This window comes from Lactuca virosa, chromosome 4, assembly GCF_052849685.1.
Source record: "Lactuca virosa cultivar CGN04683 chromosome 4, Lactuca_virosa_CGN04683_v6, whole genome shotgun sequence".
NCBI lineage: Eukaryota > Viridiplantae > Streptophyta > Magnoliopsida > Asterales > Asteraceae > Lactuca > Lactuca virosa.
Window position 1 is genome coordinate 128,761,964 of NC_136429.1, and position 23,774 is coordinate 128,785,737.

Below are 23,774 nucleotides of genomic sequence, written 5' to 3' on the forward strand. Positions count from 1 at the left end.
AGGATTTTGGACCTTATATAACATGGAACGTCGAATGGAGAACATCACACCATGAATAAATACATAAATATCATCATCATCATCTAATTTGTCTTGGCATCATAACATGAATTACAAGTTTTAAGAGTATTACCACACCCAAACCCATCCCACCTAATCAAACATAAATTATATATATATATATATATATATTTCTATAAAGAAACTGCACAAAGTAGAAAACAATCCCGATTCCCCGACCCTGGGACAAATTCCAATTTCAATTTAATTTTTAATCTTGATTGTTAACCGGCATTCCATAAACGACCGGATGTTGCCTTAAGCTGGAGTCGAGTATTTGGTGAGTTAAGCCGACCCCTTGGCTGAGGCTCACTCGTTGCTTCTTCATAACTGGTGAACCGCGATCAGAGTCTGGGGTTAAGGGCTCATGTTCATCAGTGGCGTTGACTGGGGCGGGGGCGGAGTTTTTGATGATGGGAGGAGGAGGTGGAGTGATAGGGGGGTCGGTTGGGTTTTTGGATTCCTGGCAGTTGTCGTCTGATAGGACTTCACTCAGCTTCTGTTGCTCTTCGATGATCTTCTTTAGGTACTTCCCTTGGGCTTCTATTCGTAACTGAAGCTGTCTTTGGACCTATAACACTTTCATATATGTAACCTACTTTACTTTGAAAAAATCTATAGCATTTTATTTTAGGCAAAATAAGACCTCTAATTGCTCATGCAGTCGCTTTTGCACCTCCATCTGCAGCTTCAGTGCTTCTGTAATCTGCATTCCACTGCACAAACATACATGCATTTCAGAAAATAATATTCTATTTTTATTAAATCATTTAAATATATACTTTTATCATTATAAAAATATGGGTTATATTGCAGTTTTCGTTCCATGATAGAATGAAATAAGAAATGCAAAATCAACAATCCTTCAAGAATTGTCAATAATTCCATCCCCTCAGACAATACAAAACAAACAGCTTTTTGGCATTCTAACAAACAAACAAGACTTACGATGATCCATCCAAGCTGGAAAGCATGTCACCCGACTCTTTCTGGTCAAACACTTTACCTTGCATTACCAATTTAACCAAAATAATCAATCAGCAGTCAGCACATCTGTTTTTTTGGGCTAAATGCAATAAACAAATGGCAGCCTACTTATAAAGATTAAAATAAGCTGTTTTAGGTGATATACTGATATTACATACAGAATAGAATACTGAATACCTTCAGAAGAGGAATCAGGGAGGTACTTTGCCAGCCTATATTTCTGCAAGTGGCTCTTGACATGATAAATTGTTAGACCTTGAACACCCATCACTCTCAGCACGCCTTTTGGTGTAGCCCCTGTAAAACATGTCAAGCCTCACAAATCAGTCATGCAATTAAAAATAGGACTACATGCAATAAATAACAACATACTTTCATTTATTACTATAGCATATTAGCATTGTAATTGTAATTTTTTTTCTTATTAACACATTGTAGTTTAAACGAGCCACCCAATAATAATTCAATATTTAGGACATAATACTTTGAAAAATCTATCTGTGAAAATTGCTTTGTATTTTCATGATATTGCTATAATAATAGGGCAGATTTTTGATTTTTCAGAGTAGAAGATTGACAACTGAGATAGGAAGAAATGAAGGTAGGAGTGAAAGTAAATTTTTTACCTCTACTCTACATATTATTCAACTTCAGGAATGGAATGATTTATCTTATCAACTTTTTACCTCTACTCTACATATTATTCAAGTACAAATTTGTCGTATTTTTTGTTTACATCAACAGAAATTAAATATAATAAAAGCTCATTATAACCGAAATAAGATAATAATAAAATATATTTTCTAGTTATGTTAGTAAATAAAATTGTAATTTAATTAAAAAACATGAAATTTTTTAAAAACATTTGTCACTAAGGTTACATCAGTAAAACTATACTCCCTGCTAGGGAATAAAAATAACAAAATGGAAGGAAACACATTCCTACTATAATGCTCAATTCCATTCCATCGTACAAATTACAAAACAAACAACTTCTTTCCTGGTGTTTATGCTTCTAGCTTAGATGATATTTGCTTATTTCATATAAACAATGAAATACCAACATTTATGGAAACTGTTAGTTAAGGTTGTGACAACAAGAATATATTGGTGTTTCTTGATTATTAAACTTGCAGCTTTAAAGACCTTTTTCTTTTTAAGGACATATTGGTATTTCTTGCTTTTCCCCATTCAGTGTCGTCTCAATAAAGTTCATTCCAGATAAATGATGTTTAAAAGATACTTGAGAAGACAACTCCACACTTGCGAAAAGGAAAAAAATTAAGAGGGATAAATTTGTAAATAGTAAGGACTTAATGGGGAAAGCTTCTTTTCCTCAACTATATCTATTAAACCATTCTTTCTACATTAAGTAAAAAAGAAACACCCATAAATAGCTTCTCAGAGTAAGACCATTAAGTAAAAAAGAAACAATAGCTTAATCCCTCTCCACTTAGAATTGCAGAGTTTGACTTGAAAAAAGAAATCAACAAACAACTAACACAGATACCCAATATATCTTTTCACTTCAACTTAAAGATCTTGTGGACCAAAATGAACCATAACTGCTTTTGTAATGATTAATATACGACTATATATTAGTTCACTTGAACAAATTCTCAAAAATGGAAACACTGCATAGCTTATTAGACTTCTAAGAAAAACAATTCATTCCAGTTCTTGTGCAATAGAAGACACACATGCATAGTCTAATGCCCTGGAAGTATATATAGTGATAGTCTGCTTATATAGAGAGAATGGTAGAAAATTCAACTATATGCTCAAAAAAAAAAAGCAAGAAGAAAATGCAACGAATAAACTTAAATTCAGATAATGAAGATCAAGGAAACTTACTATCAGGGCCACCCAATTGTGCCACAGCATCAACAAATCGTTCATGAAGCTCATGTGTCCAACGAAGGCGTTGTTTAGAAGCTAGACTTGAGCTGTTGTCATGACCATTACCTCCACTCACCACATCCATAATAATTTGCACCACTAACTGCTTGATGATCAACACATAATATCTTCTTTCCTAGACTTAAACTAGAAGCACACTTCACTTGACACACATTTCATTCATCTAAATGAAAATGAATAACAAATTAACATAGAAACAGCCATAAAACTCAAACCTTGATCAGCATGTATTCCAAAACAGGAGGAAACATAGTGTAAGGATAAAAAGTTGAACCCAAAAAAAGTGAAATATGTAAGTGCTAAAATACAGACATGAAAACAAGTTAGCATTCTAATTTAGAGTAATGATTTATTTACACTTGCGACAAATTTAGGGCTAATACAAGCGGACTGATTGAGACAAAATAGTATATCACTACGTGTGGCTAATGAAATTAATCTTAAAGATGACAAAAGTGTTGTATATCTTTCCAATAGCAAAAACATAATCAACAAAAACTTCAACCATATTGCTGATCTCGACTCATTCAGCCATGGAAGAGTAAGGTCTACACTGATCCTAATTACCATTGGTACTAAGCTTATCCAGAAACAGAAAACTAGATAAAACAAGTGATATTACAAAATTGAACAGAAAAAGCTACAACAAAGTTCATAAGAATGAAAACCAACCATCAATGGAAGAAGTAATAAACATAGAAGGATAAAGAAGCATCAAACAACACCATAGAGTGTGGAGAAAACAACTACAAAAGCAGACAGCAAAAGGAAAAGGCAGAAACTGAACCATGTATCCCTCTAAAACATATTGTTTCTTTTTTTACTTAATGGACTTGATCTGGTAAGTTATATATGGGTATTTCTTTATAACTTAATTCAGGGGAAACAATTACTTCATACTCATAGAGAAAGTTGGGGAAAAGAAGGTTTTCCTCATTAAGTCCTAAACCTTTTACACATTTATCTCATTTAATCACTCGCTAGAATGCCTATGTTTTTAGTCATCATTTACTCAGACAGCACTTGTCAAAACAGCAATTCATGGGACAGAAAAGAAACAGGGCTGTATTTTTCTTAGTTGAAAGATAATAACAAAAAAATGTACAGAACAAGCAGCTATTGGAAATGGAAAGGCCGTGAAAACAATGGTATTGTCTAATGCAGGATCATTCTATTTGAGTATCTATTTTTGTTATACAAAAATGGCAGAGCTCACTGATTCCAATTCAACCAGAAAGTATCTTTAAGCTAAGCGAAAAACTGGCTGAAGATCCCGAGAAAGGTTAAAGTTAAGGTGATCTAGAAGCTATTCACGTGACTCGATCAGATAGGATCGTCAGATTATTAAGGTATGAAAGCTCACGAATTATTCAGAAAATTGAATTCGTACAGAAGTTTATGTAACGCATCTAAATCACGATAGCATAAAATTGAATTCGTACAGAAGTACACAAACAGAATCAATATTTAGGTACAAAGTTAGGGTTGAAGTGAAGCAACTACACCTCCATATAGTTGCAATTCAATCGACTGCTTCCGATGGACTGCAAACTGTGAAATTGGAATGGAAAATTTTGTTTAGATGTTTATGCAATTGATAATACATGAAACAGAAGAAGATGAAGATAACACCGACCGGCTCCAGATGCCAAAGAATCAGATGCACAGAAAGATAGAAAAACCCCGGGGATTTGAATGTTGTTTGAAATTTGGAGGAGATGAGATCGAAGTGACAATGGAGGGAGATGATTGGATTGCGCCTGCTGCTACAGTGATATGGGTATGGCTATGGATTGGCTATGGCTATGGCTATGCTATCTCCTTCTGCCTCCTGGTAGTGGTTTGGGCTGAAGGGAGAAAGAAAGTCCAAAGGCAAGTCGTCATCATCCATTGGCTATTGCTATTGGTGTAAATTGTTATGGTGATGCTTTGCTTTTCACGTTTTTGTCTTTTTCATCGTTTCATCTCTTGGCTAACTTCCCTTTATTTTCTCATTTTTCTAAGCATTACAATATTCATATTTTCATGTTTTTCTAACATATTAATTTGTTAGAAAATTCAAAAACTGTCTTTATTTATTTTTATGTTTTTTTATATAAATAAGTTTACTTGATCTGTACACAGTACATAATATTTTTTTTTTCTCCATAATTTATGTTCCTTCATAAGTTCATATCAAATAACCTTCTCAATGTTAACATAAACTAAAAAAAATATCAAGTTTTCTTCATAAATACATAAAAATAAATAAAAGTTAAGACTTATGTCAAAGGATTTTTTTTTTTTGGCAAAACATACAATATTAACTACTAAATATAAATACAAAAAAATTGTTTGGAATCATCATAAAAAATAATTTGTCAAGGAATTTTTTTAAAATATGCCCCAAAGTAACACCCATTATGTCCAAAATAAGCCTCACAATGTCGTTTCCTTTAAAATTTTGTCTTCCTAGTCCTTCCCAAAATATATTTTCTCTAAGTGGAATTTTGAGAGTGGGGCAAAATCCCAAAATTACAATTATATTTAAAATATGCATCAACTTCATTTTAAAATGTTTGTTTGGGTTTATGTTCTTTAAAAAATTTCATTATTTTACTTTAACCTTACACGTCTCCCTTTCCCGTTTCATATCATATTTCTCTCATATTATTTATCTTTTTAACATAAGTAAAACAATAAAGAACGAAAAATCAACGACTGACAATAGTATAAATAGAGTAGTTAACAGGAAAACAAACAAATAACACTAAACTATACTAATAATGCAAGTGATCTAATTAAGTGAACAACACCAATTTACTAAACCTGTAAGGTTTTGTTAATAAGACTCTATTATTTAAAACTTCAAATTATTATATTCAAGCCCCTGATTCTATAATATTGTGGGATGAAATTGTATTTGAAGTGGGGTTCTCACAACCCACCATGACTAAGAATTAGTATTACAACAATTAAATTTAGTTCATAAACCCTTATCTTTGTGAGATCCATAACTATTTATATGATATTCTAAATTTTGCCCCTTTATTGTTCTTAGATATTTTCTCAATATTTTTTCTATTATATAGTAATGATAATAATCTTTTCGTTCCTCAACAAATCCAACAATATAATGATGGATATTTGTTTAAAATGCTAAGTATGAGTGAATACTCCCTCTTTGGGAGTTATTTGGTTGCTTGCTTTCCAAGTCTAAAAGGATTAGGAAACATTACCATTTGACATTTGTTTAGAATTAGAAGTTAGAAGCCTTTGCATTAATTTAGTATTTTAGTTTCTTAGCTTATAATATAGGTTAAGTTTACTTATTTTAATCATCGTAAAGTCTTCTCCCATTCCCCTCCCAAAAAAAAAAGACTTTCAATACCCATGAATTCATACATATCTATTTTAAGATATAGTAGTTTATGGTATAAATTGTGTTGTTGAATAGTCATTACCATTGGTTGATTAAAATAAGTAAAATATTACAAAAAAAAAAAAAAAAAAAAAAAAAAAAAAAAAAAAACTAAAGAACATTTTAAATGCTATTTAAATATCATAAAATCCGACATAATTAAACGTGTTTGTTCATGTGCTAGTGGACGCGGATGATAAAATTGCAACGAGAACCATGCCATCAAAAAATGTAAGTTTGTTGACATTACAAAGAAAAATATATTTCCATATTTTTTTATAGCAAGGGGTAAGTAGGTTGTTATTTTGTGCAAGTTTTTGGTATTTTATACTGATTAAAATAAAATAATGTCAAGTCCACTCTTACCACCGAAATACAAGCTAAAATCAACCTTACAAATACAACTAAAAACCGAACAATAGAAAATCATTACCAAAATGGTACATTTCCCTACCCTAACTTTCTTTATCAAGTCCGAAAAAGTAAATAAAAGCAAATTTATAAAAAGTTAGGACTTGACACTTGAAAGTGCATTCCCTTCTCCTGACTTTCTTTATCAAGTCGTTGTTTCTGTATTAAGTCAAACCGACCAGATAAAGTCATCTCCCTTCATCCACTCACCTCCACCACATCACTAACAAATTTCAAATCTCTACAACCCTCACTTGATTTCAACAACTCCTTTGCAACTTCCATCTCACCCTTTTCTTCCAAATACTTCACACATGTCCTCAAAGTAACTTCATTTAGTTTCCAATGATCACCATTACTCAAAATCGCCTTCCTCATTGCATCCACAGCCTTCTCCATCTCTCCATGTTTACTAAACACAATTGCCAAACTATCCCACGTGCTTCTAGGAGGTTTCTTACCTTCACTAACCAATCTCTCTACAAAAGCTTCAGCTTTCTTCCAATCACCCTTCTTGCTATACCCATTGACCAAAACATTAGCTACCCAAAAGTCAAACATTGGAGTTACTGATTCCCATTCCTCCACAATCTTTTCTACTCCATCAATGTCATCCAACTTCACCAACGAACTTACCATATGGTGATATCCTTTGTTATCAACTTTCCTCCATGTTTTCTTGTACAAATTCCATATACGATAAACATGATCCTTTTTACCTAAACTAGCGTACATTGTAAGCAAGATTTCATAAGCAACACCATTTGTATTCTGAAAGATGTTTTCCTCTGATTTCTTTAACATTTCTAGGGTTTTCTCAACTTGATTAAAGTTTAGATACCCTTTTGCAAGAATGATGTAAATATGCCAATCGAGGGGGAGGTAAGGATTGGCTTCCATGTAAGCAAGAAGATTTTCCATTGACTTGATGTCAAAAGAAGCGTATGCTGTTAACAGAATGTAATATGTTTGTCTGTGATAACGAACGTTTGCTTTATCCATTTGGTCAATGAGTTTGACTAGCTTCTCGTGGTTTTCGGTTTTGGTGTATAGACTTAACATGCTATGGTAAGAATGTGTGGTCATGAACCCTAACTGTTTCATCTTTTCCATGGTGGCTTCTGCTTTTGTTAAGGATTTCTTGAAGGCGTAACAGTTTAAGAGTGTTCCATAGACTTTGAAATTCTTTAAAGAGTCTGGGATTGAATCGAAGAACTTCTCAGCTTGTTCTAGACCATGGACTCTTGAAATCAAATCCAAGTGAATCGCAAGGTTTCCAGATGATTGGTCAAGGTAACTTCTGTTAGTCATCCATTCAGAGAGCTGAAATCAGAATATGCAGCAAGATATTCAGGGATAAATAAGTGCAATTTTGTTCAAATTCTTATATCATTCATATGTCGAAGCCAATCCAAGTGATTTCATGTTCAAAACTAAGGATTTGATCACTAAATCATGGCCAACAAAATTTCAACTTCTTACACCAGAATGGCAGATCTACAAAGAGCAAATGTTGCCTAACTTTCAAATACTAGTAATGTAATGGCATTAAACAAAAGCGAAGATAGAATCATATACTAACCTGGAGAGCTTGGGAATATCGATTATGATTCCTGAAAACTTTGATCATGTTTTTGAGCTCATCAGCTACGATATTTTTACCTTCTTGTACCCATTGATCGAGTATCGGAACAACTGAAGTCTTTGGCGTTATTGTCGCCGGCGATATGCGCTTATACAGAGCATCATGATTTCGAATAATAGGGCTTTGTGCGTTTGTTGAGGAAAATGAGTTTCTAAACAAAATTCTAGAAATGCGATTCGAATTTGATAATAAAGAATGATCAGCAAAATTATAGGATCGAAAAGCCACCATTGATTTGAAAGATTTCAAAATTTTCTGGAAGCTAAGCGTAAGCTACAGAGAGGTCTGAGGATATGAGGGCTTAGGTTAGGATTCCATCAAAGGAAATGTTTGATGAATTTCACATTTTGGTCTCCATAGTTTCTGTATTTTACAGAATGGCCACATTTGTTTCGGTTTTCACAAATTTGTTACATTAAACTTGGAGCAGAGATTTCGATTATTTAAAGCTTCAGAATTAGGGATGAAAGTGGGTCCAAACCCGGACCGGATGGACCCGGACCCGAAAAACCCGGAACCGCTTAACGGGATTTTGTAGAACCGGAAACCGTACCGGTATATTGGAACCGGTTCCTGGTAAAGTGGATCTAGAACCGGAAAACCCGGAAACATCAAAGTGGGTAGGTTGGAACCGGGTAAAGTGGGTCTTGAACCAAAAAACCCCGAAAACCCGGAATTTTTTGGTAATAACTTACTATTTAATGGGTTGAACTTTGAAAATTTTCATATTGATATCCTGACTTTGGGGGACTGTAACTCATTGAATATGAAACCAAAATTGACAAAATTATAGTCTAAAATCATGTACAAACTCTAAACTACACTCTGGAAAAAACCGCATGTCAATCCGACTTTAAACGAATGAGATATGCATGTGTTAACATTTTCACAGAATACAAAGTACAAAAACAAATAGCTGTAAAGTTGAAAATTTTCAGTTTTGATATCCCGACTTCGGGGGACTATAAATCATTGAATATTAAACAAAAAATGACAAAATTATAGTCTAAACTCATGTACCATCTGTAAACTACAAGTTGAAAAAAAATCACATGTCAATCCGACTTCAAACGAATTAGATATGTATGTTTTAAAACTTTCACAGAATACAAAAAAACTGAAAAACTAAAAACTTTCAGCTTTGATATCTCGACTTTGGGGGACTGTAAGTCAATGAATATAAAACTAAAAGTGGAATATTTATAGTCTAAAATCATGTACAAACTCTAAACTACACTTTGGAAAAAACCGCATGTCAATCGGAGTTGAAACAAATGAGATATGCATCTTTTATACGTTTCACAAAAACTGGTTCCGGCCCTAAAAGTGGTTCCGGTTCCTAACACCAGTTCCGGTTTTTCGACCCGGTTTACCTGGACCCGATGGACCCAAACCCGGATTACCCGGAACCGAAATTGGTTCTATATATTCCGGTTCTAACGGTTCCGGTTCCGGTTCGGTTTTCCGGTTCTAAATCCCATCCCTGATCAGAATGGAAAAAAATTTCTTTATATTCTTTATAAAAAAATGAAAAAGTTCTATGTATCCTTCGTAATAAAAACCATTTTCAATTTGATTATAAATGTTTTGTTTGCATAATTGTCTAATATCCCTCAAAATAAGAGAGCATTTCAATCTTGTTATTTATGCTTTGTTTGTATAATTGTTTGTTTGCAATTGGTTGAAAAACTAAAAAGTTTGAAAATTAAGACAAAATTGCAAAAATGATCCCCGTGGTTGTCGATTTTATGTGCTTTTGGTCCAAAACGAAATGTTGGTGCACCACTGGTCCAAAATTGGATATTTCTAATGTTTTTGGTCCCTATCTACTTAAAAAGACCATTATGCCCTTATAAATATTTTTTCCATTTTTTTATTATCAAATTTTATTCAAAATAAAAAAACGCACCACCATCCCTCCCTCTCACACACACACACACACACTAAATCTTCATCTGGGTTCTTTAACTTCATCTTCTTAAACACACACACACACAAAATACACAAAATTATGAAGATGCTCGTCCGATGGAGAAAAAGAAATATGAATGGGAACAGCCACAAGGTCGATCGATGGTCCAGTGGTACAACTCTTGTGCTCTTCTGTCTTGGAAGAAGGATGCGAAGGAAGGGGGCTCGGTGTGGCTAGGGGTTTCGAAGGGAAAGAGGCGAGAAAAGAGTTCAGACGAGAAGCACGACGTCACAGGTGGTTTGGTGGCGTTTGCTTTAACGGGGGTGGTGATGGCATCGGGTGGTGATGGCAGAGCTGTGATGGCAACGGGTGGCTCCGCCGCTTCCTCTCTCTTTTGTTAGGTAGCTTGACGAGGAACAGATAGAAGGCAGCAGCGGCGTTGGGGTGTTTGATGGTGGTGGGTCACGACAGGGGGAGGCGTAGGAGCTGCCACAGTCGACTGTGGTGGCTCTCTTCGCCAGAGAAGTGAGAAACGAGGGAGAGAGACGAGTTGGAGATGAAAGGGAGTTCGGGGAAGGGATTTCGACGGCATCGGTTGTGGTGGGTGGTGGAGGTTTGCATCGGCGATGGGTGGCAGTCGAATTTTGGTTTTCTTGCTTGCTCTAGCGATTCACGACGGGGAAGGGGAAGTAGCGGCCGGTGGGAGGTGTTAGTCGTTTATGGTGGAGCAAGGTGGCCAGAAGGATCATTGAGGTGGGCAGTAGAGTGGTGTAGCTTCTTCCTGCACTACAATGGAAGAGATGAGGGGTCGGTATTTTAAGAGATGGGCATAAAGATCATGAGAGAGAGAGAGAGAGAGAAGAGAGAGAGAGAGAGAGAGGTGGGTTTATTTTGTTTTTGTTTTTTATTTTATTATAAGAATAAGAAAATAAATAAAAGAAATTAAAATATAATTATTTAAGGGGCATATTAGTCATTTTAGGTGGGATGTGGACCAAAAACACAAGAAAATATAACCATAGGGACCAAAACCACACAAGGTATCTAAAATTGGACCAATGGTGCACCAACATTTCGTTTTGGACCAAAACTACAGAATTTTGCCAACCACAGGGACCATTTTTGCAATTTTGTCGAAAATTAACAAGCTTTTCGAAAAAAGTTTTAGTTTGAAAAAGCTCCTTAAAGTTTTTTTATTTTTCAAAAACCTTTTGTTAAAGCTCGTAAAAAGCTCATGTTAATGCTCTTAGGTTGTGTTTGACGCGTTACAACTAACTGAAAAACTAATTTATTTTTGGGTAAATTACACCATTCGTCCCTCGTGCACATGCCAGAAAGCGTGTTTAGTCCTTATTTTCAAAAATTAACTCGGACCGTCCCTCGTTTGGTTAATAGTTGCACGCTACATCCCTCATTAGTTTTAATTTGCGAGCTACATCCCTTGCGAGACCTAAAATGACTATTATGCCCTTTTATATTTCTTTTCCATTTAATTTAATGTTATAATTATTATTTTTTAATTTAAAAATAAAAGAAAAAACAATATGGCCCCATTTCATGCCCCCACCCCAACAAATCATTGGATGAACACCACCTGCATCTCTCAAACACCATACATCCATCGCCAACTTCCCAATCCAATCCTTCTTCGTCAAACATATACCTTATAACACCTTAAAACCCACCACCAGCTTCCTACCTCCTCCTTTGTCGGGTTACATCACCATCGGAACACCCTTGTTGCACCCCTGTTCATCATCACAAACCGCAACCAACACCCAATTTAAACCATACCTTCAAAATTGGAAAACCCACCACAGTCGGAACCACTTTCGTACAACCTGCACCATTCGAACATCATCAGTTCATTGACTCCAAACAACATACCACCTGCATTATATTACCCTCGAAGCCAACCATCTCTATCCCCCCAATTTCTGAACTATATCTTTACCAAAACCGCCTAGAAAAACAACCAAATCAGCCCCTAAAAACCATCTTAAACACCGCCCGGAATGTGATCACCTTTCCGTCTCCGTTGTCGATGGAGAAGATTTTGGTTCGATCAGAACCCGCTTCTCCGATCTGAATCTCCATCATCTTCGATTTATAAGTTTAGGGTTTAGTTTGGTTTCATTTGCAGTTCAAGTTTCATTTTTTGAGGTTTGAGTAATGACTGTGGTGATTGCAGGAGGTGCTGGCAGTCTATGAGACAGAGTGAGAGAGATGACCGATTAAATTCAAATAAATAGAAAGGAAATTGGGGAAAGGATAAATTGCAACTTACTTCTCTCTTTTCGATCTTCTAATTTGCTGCAAATTGAGAACAGTTAAAACGACAAGCGACTTAGGGTTGAGTGGAGATATGAGATGGTGGTGGTGATTGTGGTGTTGTTGATGATTCCACCGGCGATGGTGGTGCTGTTGATGATTCCATGTACAATTCCTTCTTGAGTTCTAGGGTTTGATAAAGGCGATTGGAGGAGGATGAAGATCGACTGGTCCGATTTTGGTTTATCGCATTTGGGTGAAGGTGAAGGTGGGGCTGATGGGGCTTCGCCGGCGTTGGGAGTGGCTGAGAATGGGGGACAAAGGTAGAGGAATACATAGGAGGGGGAAGCGGGGAGGGGTGGGTTCATGTATGTTTATTTATTGTTTTTTTCTTTTTTTTTATTCTAAAATAATAAACAAATAAAAAGAAAATTAAAAAAGAAATAAATAAGGGCAAAATGGTCATTTTATGTCCAGAGGGACGAAACATGCAAGTTTTAAACGAATGAGGGACGGTCCGAGTTAATTTTTTAAAATAAGGACTAAACACGTTTTCTGGCATGTGCACGAGGGACGAATGGTGAGCTTTTTTAAGTTGTCATGTTTGGCAAACCAAAAAGTAGCTTATAAGGTGACTTATATGTTAGATTTTTAAAAAACTACTTAGACTAGCTTTTTAGGATCTTTTTTAAAATTTTCTAGATATACCACTTAATTAATTATAAAAACACATTCTTTTAAATGTCTTTTTATGTCATTTTATATTTTTCAGCTAGTTTTATCAAATGTTATTTTTTATCAGCTAGTTTTTTATTTAACAACTAACTTTTCAGCTAACAGCTAGCTTTTCAGCTAGTTAGCCAAACATAGCCTTAGAAGTAGACTTGACAATTCGTATATTTGTATCAGAGACGAATATATACGACATGAATTGTAAAACGTGTCTAGATATAAAACACAAACATGCAAATAATATATATTATAGGAATACAATATGTTTTTAACCGTGTTACACGTATTTACACAAATTTCTATATAAATTTATGCACGAAAACATAGATGTTATATGTCCACAATATCTACTTATAAATCTATAGAACCTAAATCAACAACTATGAAATGAACTATGAAATGAGTACCTAAAACAAAGTTAATTATCGTGGTGTGTACAAGGTTTTGAATGTCAACTACTTCTTGATAAACTAACATCAGAAACACATCCGAAGTTAGTTTTTATTACAAATAATTTGTTTCGAATAAAATATAAGATATGTTTATTATTATTATTATTATTATTTTTTGCAATTAATATAAAATATCTTCCGTTTCTTTGTTAGGAAAATAAAAATGATGGTGCAGAAGCGTGCAAGAGTTGTACATCCACGTGACGACACGTGTATCTACATGCCAAAATCTTACTTGTACGAGACGAGGCTCTATTAAACTCATGGCTCTCAATTTTCCTCACTATTTATTCTGCGTTAATTCCCTGGAGCCACACACCATTTTCACTCATTCTTCTTTCTCCAATTCACCATCTCTTCTTCTTCTTCTTCTTCTTCGTAAGATCATTCAATAATGGCTCAATTACTATCTCCGGTTTGCACAGATCCAATTAAATTTCAAAACGGAATGAGCAGCTTGTATCCACCAAGCAACAGATCGTCGATGTTGGCGACCAACAACAGTATAAGGTGGAATGGAATCGGCCATGGCGAGGGAAGAAGAAGAAGATTTAGCAGAGTTAAAGTCGCCACTGATTCGTCGCGGTATTCATCGGATGCTGTTGCTGATGATTACTATGCTGTCTTAGGACTGGTATGTCAAATTCTCTTACTCTCTGGTCGTATTTCACTCTTTTTAGTTGAAATTCAGTTTCATCTTCTTGTTTAGGCTTCTGTTTCTTCCTTGATTTCATATGCTTACTTTTGAAAAACTCCATCGCTCCCCAGGAAGTCGACATTTTAGCATTTTTGACTAGTTGCGTACATTGATTTACGTATATAAAGTATTTGAATATCTGCAATGTGATTATTAAGTAAGAATAGTTCAGTTTTAGGAATATATGGAATTGGATTTAGAAGGAGCAGCATTAAGCCATAATTTGTTTTCTAGAAAAGCGTTGAACCCTAGTTCCAATACATTACACTAAATTGGTGACCAACTGACCATCAGTCAGATTGTTCTTTATCAATTATTATGTCAGTCAAATATTCTTTACCATCATGGTTATTGACTTATTGGTTTATACTCATCTCATTGTTTCTCATTTGTAATCAGCTTCCAGATGCAACTCCAGAGCAAATCAAGAAAGCCTATTATAATTGCATGAAATCATGTCACCCTGACTTGAGTGGCAATAATCCAGACACTACAAACTTTTGCATCTTCATTAATGAGATTTATGAGGTGGGTTCATACCATGAAAAGTTTTTTCATTCATATGTTTATCATATCATCCCACTTTCATGTTCTCCTATTACAACATTATGCATGGAAAAAAATCTAACCATATATAGCAATGTCATCCAAATACAAAGCAATTTTCAAAATTTCACTGCTATAATGGGTAGATTTTGTAAAGTATGATGTTATAACTGAGTAGATTTTTCAACATACAATGCCTTAATAAGTAAAAAGTTGGAAGTAGAATGTTGTAATAGAAAGAAATAAAAGTAGGATGCTATAAAACACAAGTCAATGAAACTGCATATGCTACACACATTATTATGTCTTGTGCTTCTTATGTAAATCAAATATTGCAGTGTAGGTTCTCAGCGATCCAGCTCAGCGAATGGTATATGATGAAATCCATGGATATGCTTTGACTGCAATAAATCCGTTTTTTGATGATTCCTCTCCTAAGGATCATGTATTTGTTGATGAGTTTAGCTGTATAGGTACGTGTTCATGTTCTTGCTTTACTACATTAATACATTATGCAAGAAGGGTACTTTTGACATTTTGTTACGTATGGCATGTTTGGTTGCTAAATGACTGAAATACCTATTCTAAACCCTACTATTAACATATTTGTTTCATAATTTGTTGTCGTGTTTGGATAATACATGTTACTAATATGTATAACATTATTTTATTGAACAAAAAATTAAATAAAGTGTAACATAAATATTTCAAAAAGTTTTTGAAGAATTTCCAAGACCAAGAAATCAATAGACAACAATTTTGTCATTTTTCACTATTTTGCATTTGAAGTCCTTGACCACATATATGCATTCCATACATAGGAATGGAATTAAATTCCATTCCAATTCCTGCCAATCAAACATATGATCAATTTCAACTTGTTCATATAATCTAATTCATTTGATTTCCGAGTAGATTAACATCTCTACATAAACAATTAACTTTACTTGTCTAGAATATCTTGACATATAATTTATTAATTAATTAATTATTGTTGTTTATGATAGGCTGCAAAAATTGTGCCAATGTTTGCTCAGACGTGTTCATGATAGAGGAGGATTTTGGTAGAGCTAGAGCATGTAATCAGCAAGGAAGCACTGACTTAGTTCAACAAGCTATTGATAGCTGGTAAAATTTTTTAAAAATGTTTACATCAAATATGGATTTACTCCACCATTTGACACCAACATTATTCTATTAGAGTTATTTTATCTTTATGCATACATTAAAGTAAACATAAGTTTGAATCTTTGAAAGGCATTTGAGAAAATTATTATTATTATTTTTCTTTAGCCCTGTTGATTGCATCCATTGGACTTCTGCTGCACAAGTATCTTTGCTTGAAGATGAAATGCGGAGGGTAGAAAGAGTCAATGTAAGAAATACTGTAAAAGATTTATCTTACCTCCTCATTTTTATCAATCTTTGTCATCTAAATGTGAAACAGCAAATGTGTCTATGACTATGAGTAATAATTTCTTACATGAACAATATCTTAATTATAATTTCTCCTTTTAGTTATATACTAATGATATTGCTAACTCCTGCTTTGGTTATTTTGACCAGGTTGCCCTCATGCTTGCAGGGATGGGTTCATCTGCAGATGTTTTTAGAATGGTAAGACTTATTTCTTATAAATTGCTTTTTCGTGATTAGTTTTTTTTTCTTCCATGAACCCTGTCCATCTATTGTCTGAAAAGACGTAAATGCCCTCCACATCTTTTTATGATGGTTCTGTTTGTTTTGACAGGCAAGCAGTCGATGGGAAAAGAGACAAAACAAAGTTCTGGTAATAAATATTATTTATTTATTAAACACTGAATTCAGGGTTTCTTGACGTTTAATTCTCACTTTTATGTTCTTATGTGTGTGGTTCTTGCTCACTAATAAAAAGAAGTTAAAATGAAGAATACATACGTAAACACTCTAGAATAGCAACATAATTACAATTTCAGGTTTATATATTTGGGTATTATTGGCAAAGAAATATGAGTAGGTTGCTATTATGCATTAAAAAAACATAAACATGTTTATATCATGGGAAACAAACATGATTGAATTAGAAATGTAGAATATGAGTTAGTAAGTAATGATGAAGTTTATTATTTGATTACAGGAGCAAGCTAGAGTAAGAATGATGAAATCGAAAGATTCAAATGACAAATCTGACCCTTATTGGAGCAACCTTTGGGGCAATGGTAAAACCCGTGGTCAAAATCAAAGTACAGGTATTGTACTTTTTTACTCTACACAATTACAGTCCATATCAGGACATTATACTTTGAATCTTCGAAGTACAATACATAAAAAAATAAAGTAAAAATGAATGGAAAGTATGTTGGTATTTGTTGCATAAGTCTGAAAGGAAGTTTGATGGCATGACACAGATGAGGAGGTGAAAGAGAGAGCAAGAAGAGCGGCTGCAGCTGCAAGAAGATGGAGAGAGTATTCGAGACGGGGTGTTGACAAACCAGCCACCTATAAGCTTCCATCACAGTCCCAGTCTGAAAATTAAATGAACAAGACTCTTCTTTATAACATATGTTATAAAAAAATCATGAGAATGCTTTCTTTCACTTGTATATGCATTTCATGTCTCTCTCATGATATATATAATTTGGATGTATATAATAGTTGTATAGATAAATGAAAACATATGTCTTCCACCTCTTTGGGTTGGACGAAAAAATTGCATTTGTTGTCTTTGTGTCTTGTTCTGTGATATGCATAACAATTAAGACCCTAATATGATCTGAATATGTGTTGTCGACAGACTTTGGTTCACACTCTCTGTTATCATCTATAAACCCCACACTACAGTTGAAAAACGACATTAAATACAAAGTAGGCTGGGGGGTTGTATATCATGTCATGTCATCGGATGTAAAATATAATTACCAATTTTAATAACATTTTATATTTTTGTATTAATTAAAGGATAAGGAAAAGATTATTAAATTATTAAAAACCGAGTCAAACTTGTAGTGTTTTTTTGACTTTTTTGCCGCCCTTTATTCTCTAATCTATTGTTTGTTTTCTATTGCCGAATAGAATCACAATTATGGAGCGGAATGACCAATGGGTCTATTCTAGTAGGCCCAGACTTTGAAGTTCAAACTACTTGCCAATTACAATATTTGTTGTTTGTTAAACTTGATAGATAAAGAAGAAAAAAAATGCTACTATCTCTATATATAAATCTAATCTTATTAGAATACACCAAATAGGTTGCATGTTCAAAATTAAAATACTTGGTGTTCGTTTGAAATATTTATGTTTTATTAGTTGTAGTTATATGAAAACTAAATTAATTAGAATCAATAGCAACAATACCAATATGTAGATGTGCAACGAGCTGAAAAGCAATAACAAATACAATCATTTCTTCACTAAATGACTAATTACCACACATGTTATCATATTTCCGTTTTCAAACCATAAGATACCGATTTTTATATATAATACATTTGGTATCCTAAGTATATTAAATCAACTATGTCATACAAATAAGTATATACACATAACTCGGTTGAAGTGTACACTATTTTTAATCTAATAAGTCATAAATGCCTATTAAAAAATGAAGTCTTAAAATATTTCTCATATAGATAACATATTTTCAGACTTTCCACTTTGCATAAAGTTGTCATTGTAATATCATTGCATAACACTTTAACCAAATAGTACAAATACATGTTTTAACATAATTATAAACATATATTACTATTTCATTGCACCAACTCAACCATTTTCATATCTTAGTTGCCAAAAACTAAACTCCATAATTAATTGAGAACTTATTCTAAGACATGTATCATTTCAAACTTGTCAATTTCAATCCAAGTTTGAAATCATACAATTTGGACATGACCCTTAGACAAAAAAACAATTTTAATGTCTACGAACACCACTTGCTTAAGATAATAATAAAAATTCTAAAAATCATTTTATATGTATCAAAAACCAACCATATAAAAACTTGAAACCATATGGATCATTCTTGTTCAAAAAAAGTTAGGATTAAACCTACAATTAAATATATTTTTCTTTTCTTTTGCTTTTATACCTAATAAACTCTTGAAAAAGCTATTGCACTTGCGCTCCTAACTTTAAACTATAGATGAGCAGAAAAACCTACATATAACTTATTGACTTTAAAATTTGATTAATAAAAATATTGGAGAGAAAATTTAAATACTCGTACTGATATGTAATAGGTAAGACACTGACACATGTTATAAAAAATAATTGGAAGTTGAAAATTGAGTAACATAGCTTATCCTTTGGAAATAGGGAGTTGTTGGGAAAGTGACTTTTACTTACGCTCATCTAACATATGCTTTCTAGTTCAACATCTATGTCAGTTTCTTCAAATAAGTTTGCACACGCTATAGAAATTGCAACTTTTGTTCACTTAACATGAGTATGAGTCCAATACATATCCAAAAACCATTAATATCAATCCCAAACCAAGACAACACTTGACTGTAATCTTACTCATTTCACACTTCAGAAAACCATAATTTGTACACAAAACAAATCGCAAAAATTACTCAGAAAATCCCATGAAAACACTCTTTGAGTATATTAATTTCATGTCATCTAACAACAGAAGCAACAGAATGAGCCCAGAATCTAAGCTGATGCTTAATCTCAACTTCGTTCCCAAGTGGTGGAATTCTTATCAGCCTTAATGCTTCTTCTTCTCTTTTCTTCTTCATATCATCCCATGCTTCAGAAAGATAAGGCCTCGAAGCAACAACAATAGAACGATCGACTTCTTCTTTTTCATATTTCCCTAATCTCTGAAGCCCAGGAATGATCGAAACCAAGCTTGAATCTTTATCCTTTTCAGAAAACACAAAACCCAAATCCATAAACCCTTTTACCTCCTCGAATTCAAGCTCCGACAAGCTCTTGCTTTTGCTCTTCCTCTTTCTGCGTCTTCCTGATACTCTATCCTTTTCTCGGACTGGTAATTCTTGGATTTCTTTCATATTCATGCCGGAGAAAATGGTTTCTAGCTTTGGAGTTTGGAGATTAAGAACGGAGTTCGGAGAATCGGAGATGAAACTCAGGTTCTTGGCATCCATGAACAACTGGTCACTGTAAGATCTGACATTAACGGTGGGGACAGCCGGGAAATGAAGAGTTTGAGTTGTTTTAGCGATTGATTCTGCGTTTTTGTGGAATTTGGGAGGTGGGATGAGGGTTTTGTTGAAGATTTGATGTGCAAACCAGTAAGAATCGAAAAGATCGAAGAATTGTTGAGCTTCAGCTGCCATAAGTGTGTATGTCGGCAGGAAAATGCAATCAGATTGAAGAGAAAGATGGATAATTAGGTTTGCAGTGGGATAGGAATATGGAGCGGAGTAGATTGACTTTATTACCCTTGGTAGACCCAACATATACAAACAAAAAACACGTGTATATCTTTTTGTTTTGTACCATATCCAGTCAACTTCTTGTTTAGCTCGAAATCACGTGATTTTCACGTGTCTATGTTTTATCCTATACCAAATGCGACAATCCTTCTCATAAAAATCTAAATAGACAAAATTGCAAAAATACAATCCTTCTCATAAAAATCTAAATAGACAAAATTACAAAAATAATTAGTGATGTAAAAATAATTGGCCGCTGATTTAATTTTGGATATTTTTTTAGGATTTTGGTCTTATTGATATTTTTTTTATAGTTTTGATCCGCATCAACTAAAATATTAATATGTTAATTTAGTAATTTTTTTTAAAAATTTCTTTTATTATTATTTTAGACATTTTAATTAAAAAAATCAAAAAGAAAATTCCACCCACCCCCTTCCTCCCTCTCTAATTGCCTATCTCTCCCAAAAAGAAAATCTCACCCGTCGTCGGTACATCTTGTCTGACCACCACCAAAAATATCATCGGAGCTTTAGTTGTTGTCGCTACTTCATCTCCTATCACCATCGATCAACATCACCTTAAGAAAATTGGAGCACATCTATTTTAGTCTGTCTTCTCTGTAACACCCATCACTAGGGCCATTTTGTAAAATCATTTTCAAAACAAAGTTCAAAAGTTTCAAGTTTTAATGCAAAAAAGTATAACGGTCCTAAAAGTTAGATAAGAGTTTTAAGGAACAAGGTTGTTCATTAGGTATCATAAAAAACAAATGTTCAAGTTCCCCACAAGCTGGGGTCTTCTAAAATCCATGCCATCTCCTAAGCACCAAGCCTCTCGATCTGAACATACATCCAAAATAAGTTAGACAATGAAATATATAATGAGTTACTCGAGGGTCAATTCATTTTGAGTAAGGAATAGCAATCCAAATACTCGAAATGATCCTCTCAAAACTTATAAATAATATTTTAGCTGAAAAAGGGTTGAAATATTTTGTTCAAACAATATCAAGAGGTGAATAAGATTTTCATGATGAATGGCATGTTATGCATGCAACTATTTCCAGCATCATGTCAAATCTCAAAGTCCAACTCACAAATTGATGGTCGAATGTGAAGAACACATGACATACGAATTTTCAAGTTTTCCCTTACATCCACAAACAAGGCGCTAAGGGCCATCCTACTTAGGCCATATGAGGACTAGCGAAATTTTTCAGATAGAATGCAAGTGTAAATATTTGGATTTCAGGACAAGAGTCATGTTCCCGGTTGACGCAAAAAGGGTTAAGACTTGTTTTGGGAGTCACTCTCGATCTCAATTGAAGGATTCAACAATGATGAATAGTTGGTTATGTTATCCTTGGTTAGACCAGGAGGGCTGTTGGAGCCATTATGATAGGCGAGCTAGGATAGCTCTTGTCAGATAGACACTCAATCAGGAGTTGTGTGGTGCGATTGTGTGAGGCTATCAGCCTCAACAACCAGATGGAATTCTATTATATTGGTTAATCGGTAGGTAAGTACAAGACCAGGGAGGTCTCGGTTGCATCAGAATTATAAATATGGGACAACAAGATGAGCCCGAGATGGTGCTAGCGTTGGAGACTCAGGCAGGGAGTCGCCTGGTTATCGAGTGAAGGGTTTTTGGCGGCAATGAATGGTCAGGGATTTTGTTTCCCAATGGAAACAACAAGGTAATCCAGGGTTGAAAGGGTTTACATACGGTTTGGATTGCGAAATGGAGTCGTAATGGCAGTTATTCAGAACTGTCTTATATGTCGGTAGGTCGGATAAGGTACTGAACTCCTGGATTTGAGCTGAGTAGTGATGGTTGTCCTTCTTTATTTAAGGTTAGCGGGAGCAAGGATTTTTTCGTCGTCAATATGGGGGCCTTGCTAAGGTTGGTTTCGAATATAGCTTTAGAAGTATGTTGTAAGTATGGGTCAACTTTTCAGTCCGTATCGAGGTTGTGGGAGTATCATCCAGGTCGTCTGGCGTATCTGGAAGGTAGTAAGGAGTGATTTCGAGGACGAAATCTAATTTAAGTGGGGGAGATGTGACATCCCCATTTTCTCGGTCAGAAATGTCACACCCCCAAACCGGAACGGCGGAAACGTTCGGGGGTGGAGGACGTCATGTGTAGTATCACAACAATTGTATCATAGCAATCATAGTAAACACAACCAAACATTAAATACATAAATGAAAAAGGTTTACATCTGTTTAATTTGTTTCCATACATCAAAGTATAAGCAAAATAAAAAGACATGACTCCATACTCTTCGTCTTCTCAAAACTCCGGAAGGTACCTGTCTACTGATTTCCTGAGAATACAAGCAGGTTTGAAAGAGTATCAGCATAAAGCTGGTGAGTTCATAAGCTATGTTTTGTAGTGAAAACTTGTTGATGTATCTTGTAAAATGTTCGTATGTTTCCAAGAAAATCCAATATTTTCTTTAGTGAAAGCATGATATTACCAGTTCCTTCTATGAAAGTTTGTTACGGTATCCTTTGTAGTATAGAACATATCAGTTTGTATGCTTGGTTACTACCAATACGTATAGTATGATGAATTCTGTATGAAAACCTCTGTGTATGGAATGTTCAGTTTGAAAACCCCGGCTACCACTAGTATGTATTGTACGTTCTGTTTGAAAACCCTGACTACCACCAGTATGTATAGTATGTTCTGTTTGAAAACCCTGGCTACCACCAGTATGTATAGTATGTTCTGTTTGAAAAACCCTGGCTACCACCAGTATGTATAGTAGTTTTATTATTTAAAATAAAACCAGTTGTTGTATCCCTGGAATCCTCCAGTGTATAGTATAATAGTTCTATTAATTAAAATAAAACTAATGAAGAATGAAATCCCGTAAACAAAGGTTAGTTTTTACTTATTGTGAGCCGTATAACCATGCTTGATATGACCTAGTGACCTCTACGACGTTCTTCAGGCGTCAGATGTTATGACATTTGTCACCCCAGGCATGCCTGCCTAACTGTAGCTAGCAGTTCAGGTGTGGGATTGTCAGTCCCGAATAGATCTATTCACAAATCTCACGCTCTCCCTCCAGGAGACTCTGGTTATACTATGATAGGATTTAATTCAGTACACCTAAGAGTACCGTTTTGAAGTAGAGTCTCACAATTCTGTATAATCTAGTTTACATGTAATTCTGTATTGCTCTCTTGTATTTGAATCCGTTGAATACTGTATAAGGTAATAATTATACTTAAATAATTATTAATCGTTGTAATCTTGTAGTAATGTATATCATAAACTAAATCTGTCATATTTTATATGTTTAGCAATGTATAACTCAGTGTATTGAAAACCCCAAACTATACC

General features: G+C 34.3%; 4 protein-coding genes across 4 annotated transcripts; 1 reads left to right on the forward strand and 3 right to left on the reverse strand.

The window, feature by feature from the left end:
* Positions 1-35: 35 nt before the first annotated feature.
* LOC145107373 (myb family transcription factor PHL7-like) lies at positions 36-4,889 on the reverse strand. Its single transcript, XM_079044243.1, has 7 exons — positions 4,604-4,889; positions 4,471-4,518; positions 2,902-3,130; positions 1,225-1,344; positions 1,009-1,066; positions 707-776; positions 36-631 (listed from the first exon to the last, which is right to left on the reverse strand). Exons 3-7 carry the CDS (start codon positions 3,029-3,031, stop codon positions 272-274), a joined length of 738 nt encoding a protein of 245 aa, XP_078900369.1. The 5' UTR covers positions 3,032-3,130; positions 4,471-4,518; positions 4,604-4,889; the 3' UTR covers positions 36-271.
* Positions 4,890-6,741: 1,852 nt separating this feature from the next.
* Positions 6,742-8,727, reverse strand: LOC145107374 (pentatricopeptide repeat-containing protein At2g20710, mitochondrial-like). The gene is made up of 2 exons (XM_079044244.1): positions 8,361-8,727; positions 6,742-8,101 (listed from the first exon to the last, which is right to left on the reverse strand). Exons 1-2 carry the CDS (start codon positions 8,652-8,654, stop codon positions 6,977-6,979), a joined length of 1,419 nt encoding a protein of 472 aa, XP_078900370.1. The 5' UTR covers positions 8,655-8,727; the 3' UTR covers positions 6,742-6,976.
* Positions 8,728-14,073: 5,346 nt separating this feature from the next.
* On the forward strand, positions 14,074-17,805 carry LOC145107375 (DNAJ heat shock N-terminal domain-containing protein). Its single transcript, XM_079044245.1, has 9 exons — positions 14,074-14,424; positions 14,887-15,015; positions 15,377-15,506; positions 16,041-16,161; positions 16,327-16,408; positions 16,600-16,650; positions 16,784-16,822; positions 17,150-17,261; positions 17,421-17,805. The coding sequence occupies exons 1-9, from the start codon at positions 14,185-14,187 to the stop codon at positions 17,546-17,548; spliced, it is 1,032 nt and encodes a 343-aa protein (XP_078900371.1). The 5' UTR covers positions 14,074-14,184; the 3' UTR covers positions 17,549-17,805.
* A 1,826-nt stretch (positions 17,806-19,631) lies between these two features.
* Positions 19,632-20,318, reverse strand: LOC145105017 (uncharacterized). Its single transcript, XM_079042159.1, has one exon. It carries the CDS (start codon positions 20,316-20,318, stop codon positions 19,632-19,634), a length of 687 nt encoding a protein of 228 aa, XP_078898285.1.
* Between the last annotated feature and the right edge of the window lie 3,456 nt (positions 20,319-23,774).

Excerpts from the sequence above, each read along its gene's own strand:
- LOC145107373 (XM_079044243.1), bottom strand. The coding sequence starts at position 3,031 with ATGGATGTGGTGAGTGGAGGTAATGGTCATGACAACAGCTCAAGTCTA. Across the intron at positions 1,345-2,901 it reads ACAATTGGGTGGCCCTGATA|GGGCTACACCAAAAGGCGTG; the intron begins GTAAGTTTCCTT and ends CATGTTTTACAG. Across the intron at positions 777-1,008 it reads TCCAGCTTGGATGGATCATC|TGGAATGCAGATTACAGAAG; the intron begins GTAAGTCTTGTT and ends ATGTTTGTGCAG.
- LOC145107374 (XM_079044244.1), bottom strand. The coding sequence starts at position 8,654 with ATGGTGGCTTTTCGATCCTATAATTTTGCTGATCATTCTTTATTATCA. Across the intron at positions 8,102-8,360 it reads GATATTCCCAAGCTCTCCAG|CTCTCTGAATGGATGACTAA; the intron begins GTTAGTATATGA and ends TTCTGATTTCAG.
- LOC145107375 (XM_079044245.1), top strand. The coding sequence starts at position 14,185 with ATGGCTCAATTACTATCTCCGGTTTGCACAGATCCAATTAAATTTCAA. Across the intron at positions 15,016-15,376 it reads TCATTAATGAGATTTATGAG|GTTCTCAGCGATCCAGCTCA; the intron begins GTGGGTTCATAC and ends ATTGCAGTGTAG. Across the intron at positions 16,651-16,783 it reads CTGCAGATGTTTTTAGAATG|GCAAGCAGTCGATGGGAAAA; the intron begins GTAAGACTTATT and ends TTGTTTTGACAG.
- LOC145105017 (XM_079042159.1), bottom strand. The coding sequence starts at position 20,318 with ATGGCAGCTGAAGCTCAACAATTCTTCGATCTTTTCGATTCTTACTGG.